Here is a 17,108-nt window from a genome sequence, read left to right as displayed (position 1 = left end):
CGTTTTGATACCATTTTTTACTGTAGTCACAAAGGTGGTTGTAAATTTTGTATAATATCTTTATTTTAGGAACAATGGTGCAATGTATATTTAGTTATGTTAAGAAAAACCATAGCTGTATTTTTATAATATTCATGACGTAATAAATCATATTTCAGCTGTAATTTAAAATCTTTTATTTCATAAAACATGATATCTGTATATATAATGAAGTAAATAGATACATTATTTATGTTACAAACTAAATCCCTGTATTTCTTCATTCAACTGTTAAAGCAAATGAATTGTGTGGATATTCCAACATAATTTGGTCTGGTTGGCATCTTCACATTTTGCTGAGACAACCAATTAAAAAGTTTTCTATCACAGTTTGTGCTGAAACAAAAGAAAATATTTTGTTAGATTAGCACGAGTATCACAATTCCATACAGTACATCGTTTTGAGAGATAAAATAGATAACTGAAAGAAATCCCTCTTAGGGATAAGTTCGCCTTTGTACTACGCATTTATGTTTTATCTGATGTAACCATTATTTCTTTCTCTTCGTACAATAAAGTGTTTATCATCTTCATCTTCATCATCTCAGCCATAAGACGTCCACTGCTGAACATAGGCCTCCCCCTTGGACCTCCATTCGTACCGGTTGGAAGCGACCCGCATCCAGCCTTCCGGCCTTAACAAGGTCGTCTGTCCATGTTAAGGCCGCCGGATGTAGTGTTTACTTACTTACTTAAAATATAACTGCTATGTAAATACGTCATTCATACGATAGGCCCCGTGCATGAATTATAGAGGGCAGCATAGGAGCTGTCAGATTTTTGGCGCGAGGCGTAAATGTGTCGTTTATGTTTCCGATGTAGCCCACAAGACTACTATGCACAAGGAAATGTACCGACGAGAACGATAGATGGTAGCACTTGCTTTAGCAATGTACATGTGCACATATGTTTCCGATTCAGGCCAAAGATGGCAGACCCTCCAACGCGCACGTATCATCATTAAGCAGTAGGCAAAAAATAATTTCAAAGATGAAAGTAACTTACCCAGTTTACTATTGTTAGTGGTGCTGAGGGTGTATGCATCTTGGTCGTAATCGTTAGTGAGAGTGAGGTCGGCCCCGCGGATCAGGAGCTCGTTGCAGGTGTAGGGGAAGTCTGCCGCTGCGGCGTACATCAGAGCAGTGCTGCCAGACTGAAAAATAACAGAAGCTTGGCTAGAGAACAATTGTAACGATGTTTTATCGGAACTGAAGCAAATAATATATTTTACATACATACACGCCTATTTCCCGAAGGGGTAGGCAGAGACCACAGATTTTCACTTGCTACGATCCTGACATACCTCTTTCGCTTCCTTCACTTTCATAACATTGCTCATACACGCTCGCCCTTCGAGCAACACGGAAGGGAGGCGGCAGTCGCACTATTTCCCCTCTGCCTAGGTACGAGATCAACTGATCTAGCGCGGGTAATAAAACTAGTTGCGCTCGGATTTTTCACTAGACCGAGTCCAGACGCGCGCGTAAACAAAGCAGCAGAAAAAATGCCTAATTGCTTGGTTTTTTGTCGTAAAAAGAGGTCGGAGACATCAAATTTACAAAAAGAAGGTGTTACATTTCACATATAATATTTTTTTTACATATCATACGTTTAATTACATTTAAACACAATTATTATATTTTAGTCTCATGTAATTGATGGATTTATCGATTTTGCTCGCCCAGTACGGGTTATTCCCACTAGTTACCACCAAGTTCTTACCAGTGGTAAGTACTCATTTTTAGATTTTTGCTTTTAGCCTGACGCCCTCTTGCCCCTTCGTCGTACTCAATTTAAGGTTATTTTATGTGATTTTAATTTTTTACACGTTCCTCATAAACATATTTTCCAAAAGAATAAAAGTTAAATACAAAAAAAGAAGTGTACGAATAGTACCTGATTCCCCTCTGGTAGAGTGTTATTACCATCCCGCTAGCGTGTGTTGCGATTGGAATGCGAGCCTATGCTGGTTAGTCCGAGCAATTAGCCCATCCGAAGCGAGCCCTAAGCGGTTTTAATAAGAACCATGCCCTTTAGTTATTTAGCCTGAGTACAAATAAAATTATGAATACCTACATATTCCAGGTTTGCGTCGTGTTATAATAGAACGAAATGAAGTAGCGGTAAATAATAAAACGAAATCAGTTCTGTCGGTTTTTGACTGATTTGTTTGTTCGTTTGTATAAATATGTAATTTAATTTACAGTTAATAAGATAAACTTAGTCCGGATAATAAGTGAATTTCTACTTAACTAGAATGAGACTCTTCTATTTTAGTTTTTACACTTATACCGGTAAAACTGTTTTAATATTTTTGATCACTTTTAAAGCAGTTTACTGAATCACTAACTGACACATAATTATTTATTACAGCACGCTACATTTATACTATACTATTTATACTGTTTTTATTAGTATTGAATTCTAACAATATTTTGGTGGTAACTACTGGGAATAAAAATTCCCAGTAGTTACCACCAAGCCGAGTTGGTGGTAACTAGTGGGATTTTTTTTCCCAGTAGTTACCAGTGGTAAAAGGTGGGAAAAAAAATCCCAGTAGTTACCACTGGTAAGAACTTGGTGGTAACCATGGTATAATAATATACTCCGCCTGGTACTCTATTCCGAGATTCGCATATGACCTAACTGACACGGGCCTACGTCATCATGCTGTTTACAGGTTCTCAAACTTTAAAATGTGGGAGAATTTTAACCAACGGTGAAAATTATTTTAACGGCATTAATTTTAAGTTATTCATGTAGAAACATAGTAAAATAAAACAAATCTAATGTATTAAATTAAACTTTATTTATCTATACAAGACAAACGTTTGAAAAACTAATTCACAGTTACACATTAATTAGCAAGCTTACGGCGTGAAAAGTTTGGAAAACACTGCGACTGCTGACACTGAGCGAGAAGGAAATAACAATTAACACGCGTTCGACAAGGATGACGGTCAGGGCATGAAGTTATCTAGATCCGAATTGTCAAATGTGACAGCGCTATCCTGTGTTGTCAGTAATGTAAACAGAATTACCCGAACGTCTGAAATTTCTGTCGTGAATCGGAAGATATTGCTAACGAATAATTAAAAATGACGTGTTATTGTAAAATTTAAGATAAAATACATATAAATGAAAATTATAAAATTATAAAGAAATATTTTAACTTATTAACCATAGGTATAATGTACCCATGTAACATGTTATGTTGAAATAAAGTGGCAATGTTATTGTGACGTAGGCCCGTGTCACTCTGGGAATAGAAGACCATGGTGGTAACTACCCAAGTAGCATTGCAAGCTGTATATAAGCTGTATTAAAGTTTATTTGTATACTATAAGCTGTACAGTTAGGCTGTACAAAGGCTGTATAAGCGCTTATACAGCCCTTATAAGTAAAAAAAGGGCCCAAATTATACAGCCTTTGGCGTTATTAGAGCTGTAGAGTAGCTGTATAAGCAATACATAAGCTGCATAATAGCTGCATTACAGCTATATTTCGGTGCAACAGGAAACCTTAACACTACAGATAATCTCTTATAAGTACGATATAAGAATATAAGTTTTAAATGAGTTATAAGAAAGAATTACAAGAGAATAATAATCATTTAAGAAACTAAAATGTCTTAATCTTGTTCATTCGTAATATAGTAATGGCGACAATAAAGTGTTATAGTGGATGGTAAAAGTAAAAGTAAATATTATACAGGACTTGAATGGAATATTACATTATTGGTAAGTGCGGATTATTATTTATTGTGAACGTGTGTATCTTTTCTGGTAAAATGTTTACGCGCCTGCAAAATAACAAAGAGACCATAAGGAAAATATCAAAAATCGATAAAGTTACTGTTTGTTTTTAAGGTTAGAGTATCAAACATATTTATAAATATTAATTCTAAGGCTAAACAATTTATTTTAGCTGGTAATCATAACACGGCGTTAATCTGCTAAATATTTGCAAGTATTTCTTTAATTATATTTACAAATTATTTATTTTAAAATGGCGACAATTTTTAAACAGCCTACAGGATAGTTGGAGAGCATTATAATCTTAGTAGCTGTGCTGTGTAATAAATGGAGTGTCTTTTACAGCTTTTGTAATTAAAACAGCTTTATAATAGAATATTTGTATTCGTTTGGCTGTATTTCGGTTCTCCGTACTTAAGTTATAATTCTCTTTAGAGATCCGTATAACAAATAAAAAACCTGTACTGTAACTGTCGTATATTCCTTTAGTTTTATAATACACTTATTTTCAGAAATCATTACACTACTATACTTATACGAGTGTAAAATTACGCCAAAAGATTGTTATAAGCGAGTCTATCAGTAATACAGAAAAAAGCTATACTATAGCTGCCATTTATTCATTTGGTTTTATAATACCCTTACAGACAGAAGTTATACAACTACTATTTTTATAGGAGAGTAAGATTACGCCATAAGAAATAGCTTTAAAACGGGGTTGACAGATACATTTGTACAGCTACAAGTGCCAAGTGATACTACAATACAGCCTGTATACAGCTTTTACGATAAAATTTGCTTGTAGTGTTTCACAACACTTAATGTTTTAAAACGGAGTTGACAGATACTTTTGTACAGCTAAAAGTGCCAAGTGCTACTACAATACAGCCTGTATTATACAGCTTTTACGATAGAATTAGCTTGTAGTCTCTCACAACACTTTTAGTTTTATAGTAGATTTTTTATATTCTGATAAAGCACCCCAAGCTTCCGCAGAATCCTTTATAATGATTTTATACAGCTTGAGCTGTATAATGTCTGTAAAGTACCTTTTATACAGCTTAAATCTTTTCTGACACTCTTATACGTCCCTTAAATCACTCTAAGTTCTTAATTGGCTGCTATATTGATGTTGCCGACACTTCCATGCTACTTGGGTAGTGGGAATAACCCGCCCAGTACAAATTGCGGATCGGTCGAGCGACAAATCCGACTTCTCATCTGTCAGAATACAATAAAATACTTCGACGAAAATGTGTTAGTGTGCGTGTTGTGACACTTGTGACTCGTCCGTACACAAAAAGAGATCGAGGTTTGCAAGATTTGTCTTTGACGTGTGTCATTTTTCGACGAAAATGTGTTAGTGTGCGTGTTGTGACACTTGTGACTCGTCCGTACACAAAAAGAGATCGAGGTTTGCAAGATTTGTCTTTGACGTGTGTCATTTTCTATGTATTTGTGTCGTCATTACAGATTGGATTTTGTATGTAAGTGTGTGAGAAGTGCGACTGTGTGCACCTTTCCCCCCGCAAAAAATGGCAGAAAGATTTGTACGGTAAGATATCGCTTGGGCCCCTCCCTTCCGATGTGTCGGAAGCCGGTGTTGCTCGAAGCGCTCGCCCATTTAGGGTGCTCTTGACCTGGTCTTTCTTGAGGATTTACCCTATCTGTTAAGAGAAAGGCCGCCGAGGTCTTTTAGCATAACATAACAGTAACACTCTTAACCAAAGAGTCACTTCGCGGACAAGACGCACGCAACCGGAGACACGTGGCGCGTGGCAAATCAAGGCCATTAAATACATTAACAATCCGCCGCCGATGCGTACGTCCAGATTCCAGGGCTATAACCGCGAAAATCGAAGTTCGCAAATTGCGGGCATGTTTCTCTGTCACTCTAATTACGCCTTCATTGGAGTAAAAGAGAAAGATCCCCGCAATTTGCGAATTTCGGTTTTCGCGGTAGCAGTATGTAGCTTTAGATTTTTGCAATAGCGTTTACAAGGTAGCTGTGTAGACAATGGAATACAAACTATTATCACTCATTTAACAACTAAATTTAGAGTTAAAAATTGTGTCACTACAAAAAAAAAGTTCATACTTTTTAATTTCACTATTTACTTACCTACCTACAAATTTTTATTCCCTACTTATTACTTCATATTTTTACATTTAAACCCTGGGCCCCAAAAAACATTTCAAGATTGATCTATGTTTAATAAAAAAATACAGATAGATACATTAACATTTCAGTAAAAGATAAAAAAAAATATAAATAACTCTATTGAAATATCTGTTTGAGTAAGTACATTATTAACTACTCACATCATCTTGGACATCGGCATCTGCTCCCTCATTCAACAGAAATTTTGCAATTTCATGGTGTCCTCCGGCGGCAGCCAAATGTAGTGCTGTCTCCCCTTCGGGCCCACGCATATTGACATTGGCCCCGCTCCTGCAATACATTTTAGGTTGAAAAATAAGAGTAGTTTGAGTTGGTCATTATCACTGAGTATGTGTTATCCATTCCCTAAAAATTATTTTTAATCTGATCGTATAATTATGAAACTCAGAATTTAATCTCTTGAATTTAAATATGGTTAACATAAAATTTTATTCATTTATTTAACATAAATTAATAAGCAATTAAAGTCAGGCATTATATCATATAGTAGCAATAAAAAACATACTACAACCTTTCTTCTGATAAAAATGTTTAAGAAATTCAAGCAGCTCATATGAGTAATAGCTACTTGATTAATAAAGTTTCCTGGATTGTTTTTTTTTTGGTTCAAATACATTTTCGTACTGGCCATAATGAAATTATATGTATTGAATAGCTAAAATGAACTTAACTAACAGATCAAGCTTAGTGTTTTAAAATTCAATAAAAAAATAACTATCCCTTCAAGTAACCGGAACCGGCTCCCTGACAATTACATCATTTAAATTAGAAATTTGATTAATTAAAATAAAATCGAAATTCCAACTCAAATATAATGATGTGTGCCACTTGATGGGTTATGTAAATTTTTCAATAACCTGCCATAAACTTTCTTTGTTTGAAAAGAACTATGTTTGTATATTTACCTAATCATATGTTATTGCATCAATGTATAGTTTCATCTTCTACACAAATTCTCCAATTGCCAAACAGCAAATTATAACATAAGAAAGTTAATTAAGTCAAATGAAAACAAACAAAGGGCATATAGACAAAGACTTACCAAACTAGGTCTTGACAGCTGTTGAGTTGGCCGTAGCTCGCGGCCCAGTGCAGCGCCGTGAGCCCGTGCTCGTCCGTGATGTCCACGTACGGCTCCAGCTTCACGTCCTCGCGCGTAATCTCGCCGCGCCCGGCCTTCGCGTGGAAGCTGCTGTCTGGCTGGGGCAGCTCCGTCACCCGCGCCTGCGTATTACCTGTCCGTACCACGTAAACATTAGAAACTTCTAGAAAAACTAAGTAAACTTACAAATATAAAGGAAATAAAGTTACCTCGTTGCAAATTGGTCAACGCAGTGCACTGAACGGATTTGTACGGCGTAAATGCACTTTTTCTGATGCCATTCAAATTAGGTGCCCATCGCTGGTAGCCTCCGCTTCCGCTCTTGCTACTGTCTTGGCTTCCGGAATCGAATTCGTATTTGTAACTGTCGGCATTGTCCTGTTTTTCTTGTTTGATATCAATATTTTTCCCATCGTATTTTATATAAACAGCTTCATCCATTTTTGTGTTGTTAATAATAAATGACAATGACGTGAAGTGATTGACAGCTGACAGTTTGAACTTTTTTTGGCGTGTTTGAGACATATTTCTAAACGATTGTTTAGACTATGTAGACGGACGTACCAAACTACAATATTGGTCCGCTCCGCATATCTGTATTTCGCTCACACTCCTGTGTTGCACCGTATGTCTGTACATACGGTGTAACACCTACCACTCGATCCAACAGGCCACGGACCGTATCAAGACACTTCGAAAAAATTAATATTTTTAAGTAGGTTTATTTTAATTTTAGTTTAGTTTTTAAATCTTTAATTCATAGTTAGTTTTAATGTTTTTTTTTTTATTATTACCAATTATACTCATTATAATTGATAAATACTTACACAAATAAATGTGTAATAGTAATTTCGAGCTGGCTGCCTGGCTAGGAACAAAATATTTTCTTGTCTATTATAATGTTGCTACAGTACAACATATGCCTGAAATTAAATATTATTTTAATACAGTACTTGTATATTTCCAATAAAGACAAATTCTTAATGAATACTTACACTATATTTATATTTATATATATATATATATATATATAATTGACATATATATATATATATATATATATATATGTCAATTAACGCAAATACAAATCGTTTAGATTGAATGAAATTATTTCATTTTTTCTCAGCCCTCTCAACCCCTCAACGAAGCAATTCTGATCCCTTGTTTTGAAAAATGGCTTGTTTGAGTTGTTTGTACACATATTTGAATGCTTAATCGATCCTAGTTTGTAATCACGAATAAGAATTATTTTAAGTTGGCCACATTTCGTCGGGTGACAAGCAAATGTCACTAACACCATTGAAATTATTGGACAAAAAACCGTGTTACAAGTGTAATAAAGTGCAATGTTACTTTAATTTTTTAGGGCGAGCGAAGCGAGCCCAATCATTTTTCGACAAACTATGCATTCTTGTGGTACACTTTACGGAAAAACTATCGCACTGATAGGTTTGAAATTTAACATAGTAATTTAAATTCACGTCTAGATGTGTTATCAAATATAAAAATATCATTTTATAAACCTAAAAGAATAAAAAAAAGAAATAACACTTTGTATTACTACTAGCGCCATCTGTTAGAAAAATTATGAATTAAAATTCGTGCTAATGTACTATAGTTCGTTTTTTTAGCATTAGAAATAAGGTAAACAATCTTGATGTGTCTTTTAATTGAAAAACACATTTTAAAAATAAGTTACAGCAAATATGTATCAATTATAAATATAATTCTTCTGCTTTTATAAGTAATAGTTACTGATTTTTAAAAAGCGTTTTTCAATTAAAAGACATGTCAAGATCGCTTACATTCTTTCAAGTTCTTTCTAATGCTAAAAAAACGATCAATATGTGCTAACAACGATGAATACAAAAAAGGGTTACAAATTTTGGATTCTGACCCATGTCGCTTCGCTCGGTTTGATTCCCAAAACACGCCGATATTTGTATTAACAAACTTCAGTGATTTAGGGCCGATACAGACGGACTACAACCCGACTGCAACTTGTATGGAAACTGCACGCCAATTGCAACGTCGGCGTGCAGTTCAACAAAATGACCCAGAACCCTGGCAGTACCTAGTGGAACTCAGGTTTGGTGCAACATAGGCACACGCTGTTTTAGTAATTCGACACGTCTTGATGAGCACTTGGGAGAGAAGTATGATAGAGCTGATGCTGAACCCTGGCTGTACCTAGCGGAACTCAGGTTTGGTGCAACATAGACACACACTGGGTTGGACATCCGACTCGTCGTGATGATCACTTGGTAGAGCAGTACCCAAGATAGCTGATGCTGAACCCTGGCAGTAGGTACCTAGTGGAGCTCGGGTTTAATACAACATATGCACACGCTGTTTTGGTCATCCGACTTGTCTTGATGAGCACTTAGGAGAGTAGTACTTAGATAGAGCTGATGCTGGACCCTGACTGTACCTAGTGGAACTCAGGTTTGGTGCAACATAGGCACACGCTGTTTTGGACGTCCGACTCGTCATGATGATCACTTGGTAGAATAGTACCCAAGATAGCTGATGCTGAACTCTGGCAGTACCTAGTGGAGCTCGGGTTTTAAATAATATAGGCACACGCTGTTTTGGTCATCCGACTCGTCTTTTTGAGCACTTAGGAGATACTCAAGATAGAGCTGTAGCTGAACCCTGGCAGTATTTAGTGGAACTCACGTTTGTTGCAATATATAGGCACACGCTGTTTTGGTCATCTCACTCGTCTTGATGAGCACTCAAGTGAGCAAATTAAACGTAAGTTTATGTGCGGAGCAGCATGATTACCGCCAGTAGGTGTCCAGACGGGATAGTTTTACGCTCAATTGTGTGGTGTGGACGCATAAATAAATTCAAGGACATTGGCTCGCTGACCCAACATTATGTAGGAAAGCCAGTCGGCTTCCTTACAAAAAGTACTGGGCGACCGTGTAGGATGTAATAAGCGCTTATGAAATTGTATATTACGTGTGGATGATATTGGCAATTTGATTTTGTCGTCTGGACACGTTTTAATGGACAACGTAAAAGCTGTAACAGACAGGCGTACCTGACAGCAACCGGGGTCCAGTTAGTATATTTCTTTCTCGCTCTCACTTATAGCTGCGTCCTTAACGGACTTATTACGTACCCACTCGATCGAACATGGAACAAGCCTCGGACTGGACCAAAGTCCGCGGTTACGTTTAGGTAGAAAAACTCCGCGAGCCCTTACAAAGCTCTGCTTTTTGCTAGTTGATAGTACTTAGTGATTTTTGCTTGTCACCCGACGATTTTATATGACGCTTTATTTAGGGGGTTTTATGAAAATTGAACTGGCAATAACAGTGAGTAACTTGCTCTATGGGTAGAACGCAAAATGTCAATGTCAAAAGTTCAAATTCAAAACAAACGATTTCCATGTATTGTAAATTGTAATAAAATAATAATCTGATCAAATTAGCGTTGTTGTAAATTGTTGTTTAGTTCGTTTACTGTTATTTTATTTATGAAAGCGATCGTTTATTAAGTTATTGATTCAATAAAATTAAAACAAATCGAATCTCACGATGTCAATAAAGTCCGCCGATACACTAACAAATAAGTTGCAGCAAGATCTCCTGAATGAGTTGGTAACAACAAATCATCTTCTGCAATTAATGTAAGTCGCTGTCTGCATATTATTGTTTAGCTAATTCCTTCATCGTGCAACGTAAATATTATTTTTTCTATGTTTGAATTCTACAACACATGCACTCTCCAGTGTTCTTTCAGTGAAACAATTTATTCATTATTTAAGGGGCTACCCCACGCCAATGACCTTCGATCTGAATCCCTTAGTTTTCTAATGTTTTTTGTAGCTTATTATATTAACAGCAACGGCTTTAGGCAATATAGTATCCCATATTTACTTCAAAGTTCATTGTCTTCGAGATATTTGGCATCAAAGTTGAACAATTTTAGGCTAAAAAACTGGTTTTCTGGCCATAACTTTCGTGTTAATTAGTTTAAAATTAAAACCATGGACACGTTTTTCGAGACGTCAAAAACAAACCCAAATATGTAAATTTCGTATATGTTAGATCCTTCACTACAAACTAGATACGAAAAGTGTTTTTTTAGACAATGTTTTAAAAATTCATAAAAAAATAAGTATTCATTTTTTTCAAAATCCGGTGGACAAAACTGGAGATAAAAGATTGAAAAACCGATAACCGTTTGTCTTATAATTCTATCTGTAGTGCAAAATAAGGAGATACAATTCAAAACTTGTCAAAAATTGATGAAAACCTTGGGTAGCCCCTTAAGTAGGTACGTACTAAGCGCTAAGGCATATTATGATATCTTTTCCAGCTCTCAAGAATTACAAGAGATCAAACAATTAACAAGACCTGATGGAGAATTTGAATCAAATGTTGCTAAGGTAAGTGTTATTTGTAAATAATTTGCTTTATTTAAGGCTTATTATGTCATGCAGCAGTATGGATGGTGATAAAAGTTACACATATTGAATGGAATTGAATTTACTTATAACTTTTCTGGGTAAAAATAGTTTTGTGTGATTAGATACTTCAGAAGTAAGTGAATCATAGATAGGAATCATCAATTCATAGTCATGGCAAATTTCGATCTCTAGCAGTATTAAGAGTTTAATAGGGATTTATTTTGTAGGCACTAGTGTTATCTTGGGGTCATTCCATAATAAACGCTACCAAGGGTTCAAAAATGAAAACTGGTTTAAGAAGTCAACACTAACCTATTTCCATAGAGAACATACCAAACCTTCATGTCAGAAAAAAAACCCCAAAAAAAATGTTTTTTTATGGTAGCTCCTGTACAAAAAAAAAATATTTTTTAATTTTTTCGCATTTAATCCTGTGATGTGGGGTGTCGTTGGATAGATCTTTCAAAATGAATATGTGTCACCATCAACCATTTTTTGATTAAGTGAATATTTTCGGAAATATTCGCATTGAAAGAAAATAATTATGATATCTTCGAGAAACTGTTTTTATTGTTAAGATTAATGTATTTTATAATAATTCAGCATTTATTACTTATGATTTTAATCGAATTTATTAAAAAGACAATAATTTCAATAAAAAGAGCCATAATTTCGTATAAATATGTCTTAATTTCGTACTCGTAACCACAGATTAATAAATAGTTACTACGTAACAGATACTTCATTCCCAAACAAAAGCAAAAATACCTACGCTATAATAGCCTACAGAACCTTAATAATAATACCTGCTGCTCAGGACAAGAAGAAATGTACCATAATTACGCGCACAAAGAGTCGAGACTGTGTTGCCCGCCGTTCGAGTCACGTGCCAACGCGTCTTCGTAAGAATGCGCTAGGGTTGTAGCTACCCTACCTATGATGATTATTGTAATAAAACGAATGTTGCGAATCAAATATGTTTTAGTTTTAATATAATGATTTATAATTTTTTCACTTCTCGGAATTCTCTGTTATTAAAATTTAATAAGTAGTTGAAAATATCCTAAATCGCGTAAATAATTTTAATAAATATTCAGGAGCAAAGCAACGGACAATCAACGGTTTTTAAAAGTTATAATACGGTGCTACCAGGCCGATTAATTATTACGTCGTCAAAGTTATTTAAAAATACTTTTTCTAACCCTTCAATATAATTATTAAACTTTCAGGTGGGACCTTTAGCCCGCCATAAAAAGAAGAATTTTTATTATAGGCTTTTTCCTTTGTTTTTTTGACTTTTTCACCCATCTACTGCACAATAATTACGTGGTTTCGGCATTTCGAAGCATAAGCGCGGGAAACGCGCGGTGCAATGCGGTGCGAGCGCTGAGGCGGGCGTTCGGCGGCCCTCTGTCGGTTGTATCGTCGACGATACGCCGAGCGGTAGGCATATAGCGCGTGGCCTTGAGCGTGTGACGGAGGCCTGTCGTAACACCCCAAAACGAACCATGAGTAACACCCGAAACAGGTAATTTATTTTATTAAAATTAAATAAAAAGTGATACTAAGTGTTACTTCAGTGTTTCAGTAGGCTATACCACAGATCATATAATACTAGTACTAGTCTTCGAGCAACACCGGCTTCCGACACATCGGAAGGGAGGGGCCCAAGCGATATCTCACCGTACAAATCTTTCTGCCATTTTTCGCGGGGGGAAAGGTGCACACAGTCGCACTTCTCACACGCTTACATACAAAATCCAATCTGTAATGACGACACAAATACATAGAAAATGACACACGTCAAAGACAAATCTTGCAAACCTCGATCTCTTTTTGTGTGCGGACGAGTGACAAGTGTCACAAGTGTCACAACACGCACACTAACACATTTTCGTTGAAGTATGTTATTGTATTCTGAGAGATGAGAAGTCGGATTTGTCGCTCGACCGATCCGCAATTTGTACTGAGCGAGCAAAATCGATAAATCCAACAATTACATGAGACTAAAATATAATAATTGTGTTTGAATGTAATTAAACGTATGATATGTAAAAAAAATATTACATGTGAAATGTAACACTTTCTTTTTGTAAATTTGATGTCCCCGACCTCTTTTTATAACAAAAAACCGAGCAAACAGGCATTTTTGTGCAGCAGTGTTCACGCGCGCGTCTGGACTCGGTCTAGTGAAAAATCCAAGTGCAACTAGTTTTATTACCCGCGCTAGATTAGATTGACGCGCTAATCTTGTACCTCGGCAGAGGGGAAATAGTGCGAATGCCGCCTCCCTTCCGTGTTGCTCGAAGAGTACTAGTACTAACTATTATTACTTGACATAAATAAAACTGGAGGTTACTTGACAAAATTCGCTAAATTATGCATTTTGGTACTGATGGTCAGAAGGTATAGGCCAATTCGCGTAACGCCCGAAACAGTAGTGATTCTCTCGTTATTGGTCTTATACTTTATAAATAAATAAAAATAAATGGTGGAATGACCCCTTGGTTTAAATAAAAAATTTAATAACTGAGCGTTGTTGATTCAGGGAACTATTTTGTATGAAATAAACACTAAACATTACTGACTAATACTCAGCCTTCTTGGTTAATCATGGACAGACAAACCTATAACAGGCAAAATTTACTACATACTTTTAGAATATATGTCTTCTGGCAAAAATAACTATAGATATATAAAACAGGTATGTTACTGTTGAAATGTTGTAGGGCAATATTCTAAAGTTTCACTGAGAACAGGTTCAGCCCCTAAATAGTTACTGGTTTTATGCTTTTGAAGTTGGAGATGGACGATAATATGCTGTACTCATACTAAAAGGCAGCTATAGTCTTCCAGAGTAGACTTTAACAACCTTTTAGTTTGAGGATAGCTGTAATTATAGGTATTATAACCGAATAAAATAAAGTAAAATAAAATACAAATTACTATGTTGCATTTCTCAGCATCTTGTACTTGCCTTTCAGAACACCACTCTAACAAAACTACTGGCCGATATGCATCATATTGATGTAGACAAGCTACCACCTGTTGCACGAATGCAAATAGACTTGAACCATCCTTCAAATCAAAACCAATCTTACGAGGAACATGACACATTTAGGAATAACTCCACAATGGAAGAAGATAAATAAAAACTACTTGAAAAAAAAATTAAGCAGAATTATTAGGGTAAGCATCAAATAAATGAGCCAATAATACTTAATAAGTTTTATTCAAACAACCTTAACACATAATTCATATACATCACTTTCAACCATCAATAAGTAAATTAAGTATAAAAAATCTTCTATGCTAATGTAAACATACAAGGCAACATGCAGACACATACCACATTATAAATATACTTTTCATCAAAACATTTATAATTAATTTTTTTACTACAGAACATTAACTTAATTAGGCATTGACATTGACACTTAATTTTACGCAGTTCTTAATACATAAATATTTAAGACTAACTATACTTAAATTGATCATTACAATCAATTTGTAGGTAAATAGTAAAGTTACATAAACCTTGAAAAAGCAACAGAAGTGTAGATACAATAGAATCTAAAATTCATCTAAACAAGACTTAGTAAATAGTTTGTAGATCTTCGAAGTTATAAGCCATGGTAACAGCTTACGGACTAGACATTGCTCAGTAATTTGGTGTTTTGTTAGTGTTGAAATAGGGCCGCTTTTTCCTTGAACTTGAGTCTCCGGGCGGCTTTTTCTTCTGCCTCTCTTCGTTTTTCTTCCTGCTCTTGGATTATTTCGTCGTGGAACTTGTTGGTCTTGGCCAGCTCCTCAATCTTGGCCTCGAAGAAGTTCTTGGCGCCGTTGACGCCGACCTGGTCGACGTCGATCTCGGTGAGCCGCGCGAGCGCCTCCAGCCCGGAGTTGTTCTCGAGCTCGCCCGCCCGCGCTTTCCTGAAACACCACACTTAATATTTAATATTTGAATAGGTACCTATAAAGTCTAAACTTAGGTGCTAGGACGTCACCTACGTCAAGTATCGCATAGACACTGCTTTGTCTAATTTACATACTAGGGGCTATTCATAAATTACGTCATTTCAAATTAGGGGGGGGGGGGGTCTCTGGACATCGGACGATGGTAGCATGACGTAGGAGGAAACGGGGTCATTCGAAGCATGATATTTGGATGATTTTAGGGGGGGGGGGGGGTCAAAAATCGACAAAAATCGATGACGTAATTTATGGACAGCCCCCTAGGTACACGCGGAAAAGGCCAATAAAATTGTAGATGGTAGCGTCCATGCGAAGAATAGAAAAAAACTTTAATTTCAATATTTTGTCTCAGAATGTCGCATCACGAAATTTGGCATGAGATAAAGGGTGGGTAATTCTCTAAAGAATTGTCCTAGTCTTTGTGTTTAGGTTACCTATCTACTCGTAATAGTAGGAGATCTCACATATATGGTCGACCTTCACCAATCTGTCTGACGGATGAAACTATGAAAATATGAAAGAAAATATGTTCCAGAACATAAATAAATAGGGGTGCCTAAAGAAATATGGTTAAGGCTACTTTTAAAACAAAGATTGAAAAAAAATTTTTTTCGTCAAATTTCACCGATTTGTCTGACGAACGAAATAAGTTTCAATGGAAAGTATAGAACTTGTACAACATAAACAAACTAGGTTTTGTGGTTGGTTACAAACAAAGTGAATATTTTAGGAAATAATCGCCTCGAAAGAAACAAAATGTGTGTGACAATTTTTTTTATCGTTTCAACCTTATAGTGTGGGGTGTCGTTGGATAGGCCATTCAAAATAAGTAGGGGGTCATTAAACAACATTTTTTGATAAAGTGAATCATTTCGGAAATAATCGTTTAGAAAAAAAAAAGGTTTTTCCTTCTAACTTTTGAACCATCGGTCCAAAAAATTTTAAAAATAATCATGAAAATAATGCCTAAAAAACTCATTCAAATAAAATTAAAACATACTTGATCAGTTAAGTCGTTTATGAGTTATCGCTAAAAGTCTTCCCTTCTTATTTTATTTAAAAGCCTGGCAAGCCTTATTTGTGACCGGATTTTCGCAGGCAACCCTATACCATTGTATTTGCAATAAAATTACCATCATTTTGATGTATAATTCAAGCGTCAGACAGATGAGTGCAATTATCGATATAAAATCACCTCTTTAAACACGGCAACCACATAATAGTGACCGGAAAAAGATAGGCAACCTAGTTGATTTATGTTGTACAAGTTGTATATACTTTCCATTGAAACTTATTTCGTTCGTCAGACAAATCAGTAAAATTTTACGAAAAAATTTTTTTTTTCAAAAATTTCTTTAAAATAGCCTTGACCATATTTCTTTAGGCAACCCTATTTATTTATGTTCTGGAACATATTTTCTTTCATAAAATATAAGTTTCATCCGTCAGACGTATTGGTGAAGGTCGACCATATATGTGGGATCTTAGACCATAAGTAAGTAAGTAATCATTATATTGTCAGATTGTGCATGACAGTTTACAGATGTTAATTCCTAATTCAGGACTTAATCATACCACCTATAGCAAAACAGGAATGAAACAAACGTAGCCTTTTTAGCATCACACAAGGAA

The 17,108-nt window shown here is 35.6% G+C and overlaps 3 protein-coding genes across 3 annotated transcripts in view; 1 reads left to right on the top strand and 2 right to left on the bottom strand.

Moving 5' to 3' along the window:
- Nucleotides 1–161: 161 nt before the first annotated feature.
- Nucleotides 162–7,559, bottom strand: LOC134797584 (DNA-binding protein RFXANK-like). The gene is made up of 5 exons (XM_063769867.1): nt 7,288–7,559; nt 7,019–7,211; nt 6,117–6,246; nt 1,045–1,192; nt 162–375 (listed from the first exon to the last, which is right to left on the bottom strand). The coding sequence occupies exons 1-5, from the start codon at nt 7,517–7,519 to the stop codon at nt 326–328; spliced, it is 753 nt and encodes a 250-aa protein (XP_063625937.1). The 5' UTR covers nt 7,520–7,559; the 3' UTR covers nt 162–325.
- A 2,954-nt stretch (nt 7,560–10,513) lies between these two features.
- On the top strand, nt 10,514–14,719 carry LOC134797583 (uncharacterized). Its single transcript, XM_063769866.1, has 3 exons — nt 10,514–10,718; nt 11,411–11,480; nt 14,486–14,719. The coding sequence occupies exons 1-3, from the start codon at nt 10,627–10,629 to the stop codon at nt 14,651–14,653; spliced, it is 330 nt and encodes a 109-aa protein (XP_063625936.1). The 5' UTR covers nt 10,514–10,626; the 3' UTR covers nt 14,654–14,719.
- The window catches only part of LOC134797582 (EF-hand domain-containing protein D2 homolog), a 41,269-nt gene continuing 38,875 nt past the window's right edge, over nt 14,715–17,108 (bottom strand). Inside the window, exon 3 of the mRNA XM_063769865.1 lies at nt 14,715–15,434. Coding sequence (XP_063625935.1) covers nt 15,182–15,434 — 253 coding nt within the window. The 3' untranslated portion in view covers nt 14,715–15,181. The remainder of the gene's footprint in view (nt 15,435–17,108) is intronic.

Source organism: Cydia splendana, chromosome 15, assembly GCF_910591565.1.
Source record: "Cydia splendana chromosome 15, ilCydSple1.2, whole genome shotgun sequence".
Lineage (NCBI taxonomy): Eukaryota > Metazoa > Arthropoda > Insecta > Lepidoptera > Tortricidae > Cydia > Cydia splendana.
Note: the sequence above shows the minus strand (reverse complement) of the source record. Positions and strands in the feature narration are given on the sequence as shown.

Bases quoted from the DNA above. Each gene is read 5' to 3' on its own strand.
- LOC134797584 (XM_063769867.1), bottom strand. From the start codon at position 7,519: ATGGATGAAGCTGTTTATATAAAATACGATGGGAAAAATATTGATATC. The intron at 7,212-7,287 runs GTAACTTTATTT...TGGTACGGACAG, and splicing joins GTTGACCAATTTGCAACGAG to GTAATACGCAGGCGCGGGTG. The intron at 6,247-7,018 runs GTAAGTCTTTGT...AATGTATTGCAG, and splicing joins AGCTGTCAAGACCTAGTTTG to GAGCGGGGCCAATGTCAATA.
- LOC134797583 (XM_063769866.1), top strand. From the start codon at position 10,627: ATGTCAATAAAGTCCGCCGATACACTAACAAATAAGTTGCAGCAAGAT. The intron at 10,719-11,410 runs GTAAGTCGCTGT...TATCTTTTCCAG, and splicing joins AATCATCTTCTGCAATTAAT to CTCTCAAGAATTACAAGAGA. The intron at 11,481-14,485 runs GTAAGTGTTATT...CTTGCCTTTCAG, and splicing joins TTGAATCAAATGTTGCTAAG to AACACCACTCTAACAAAACT.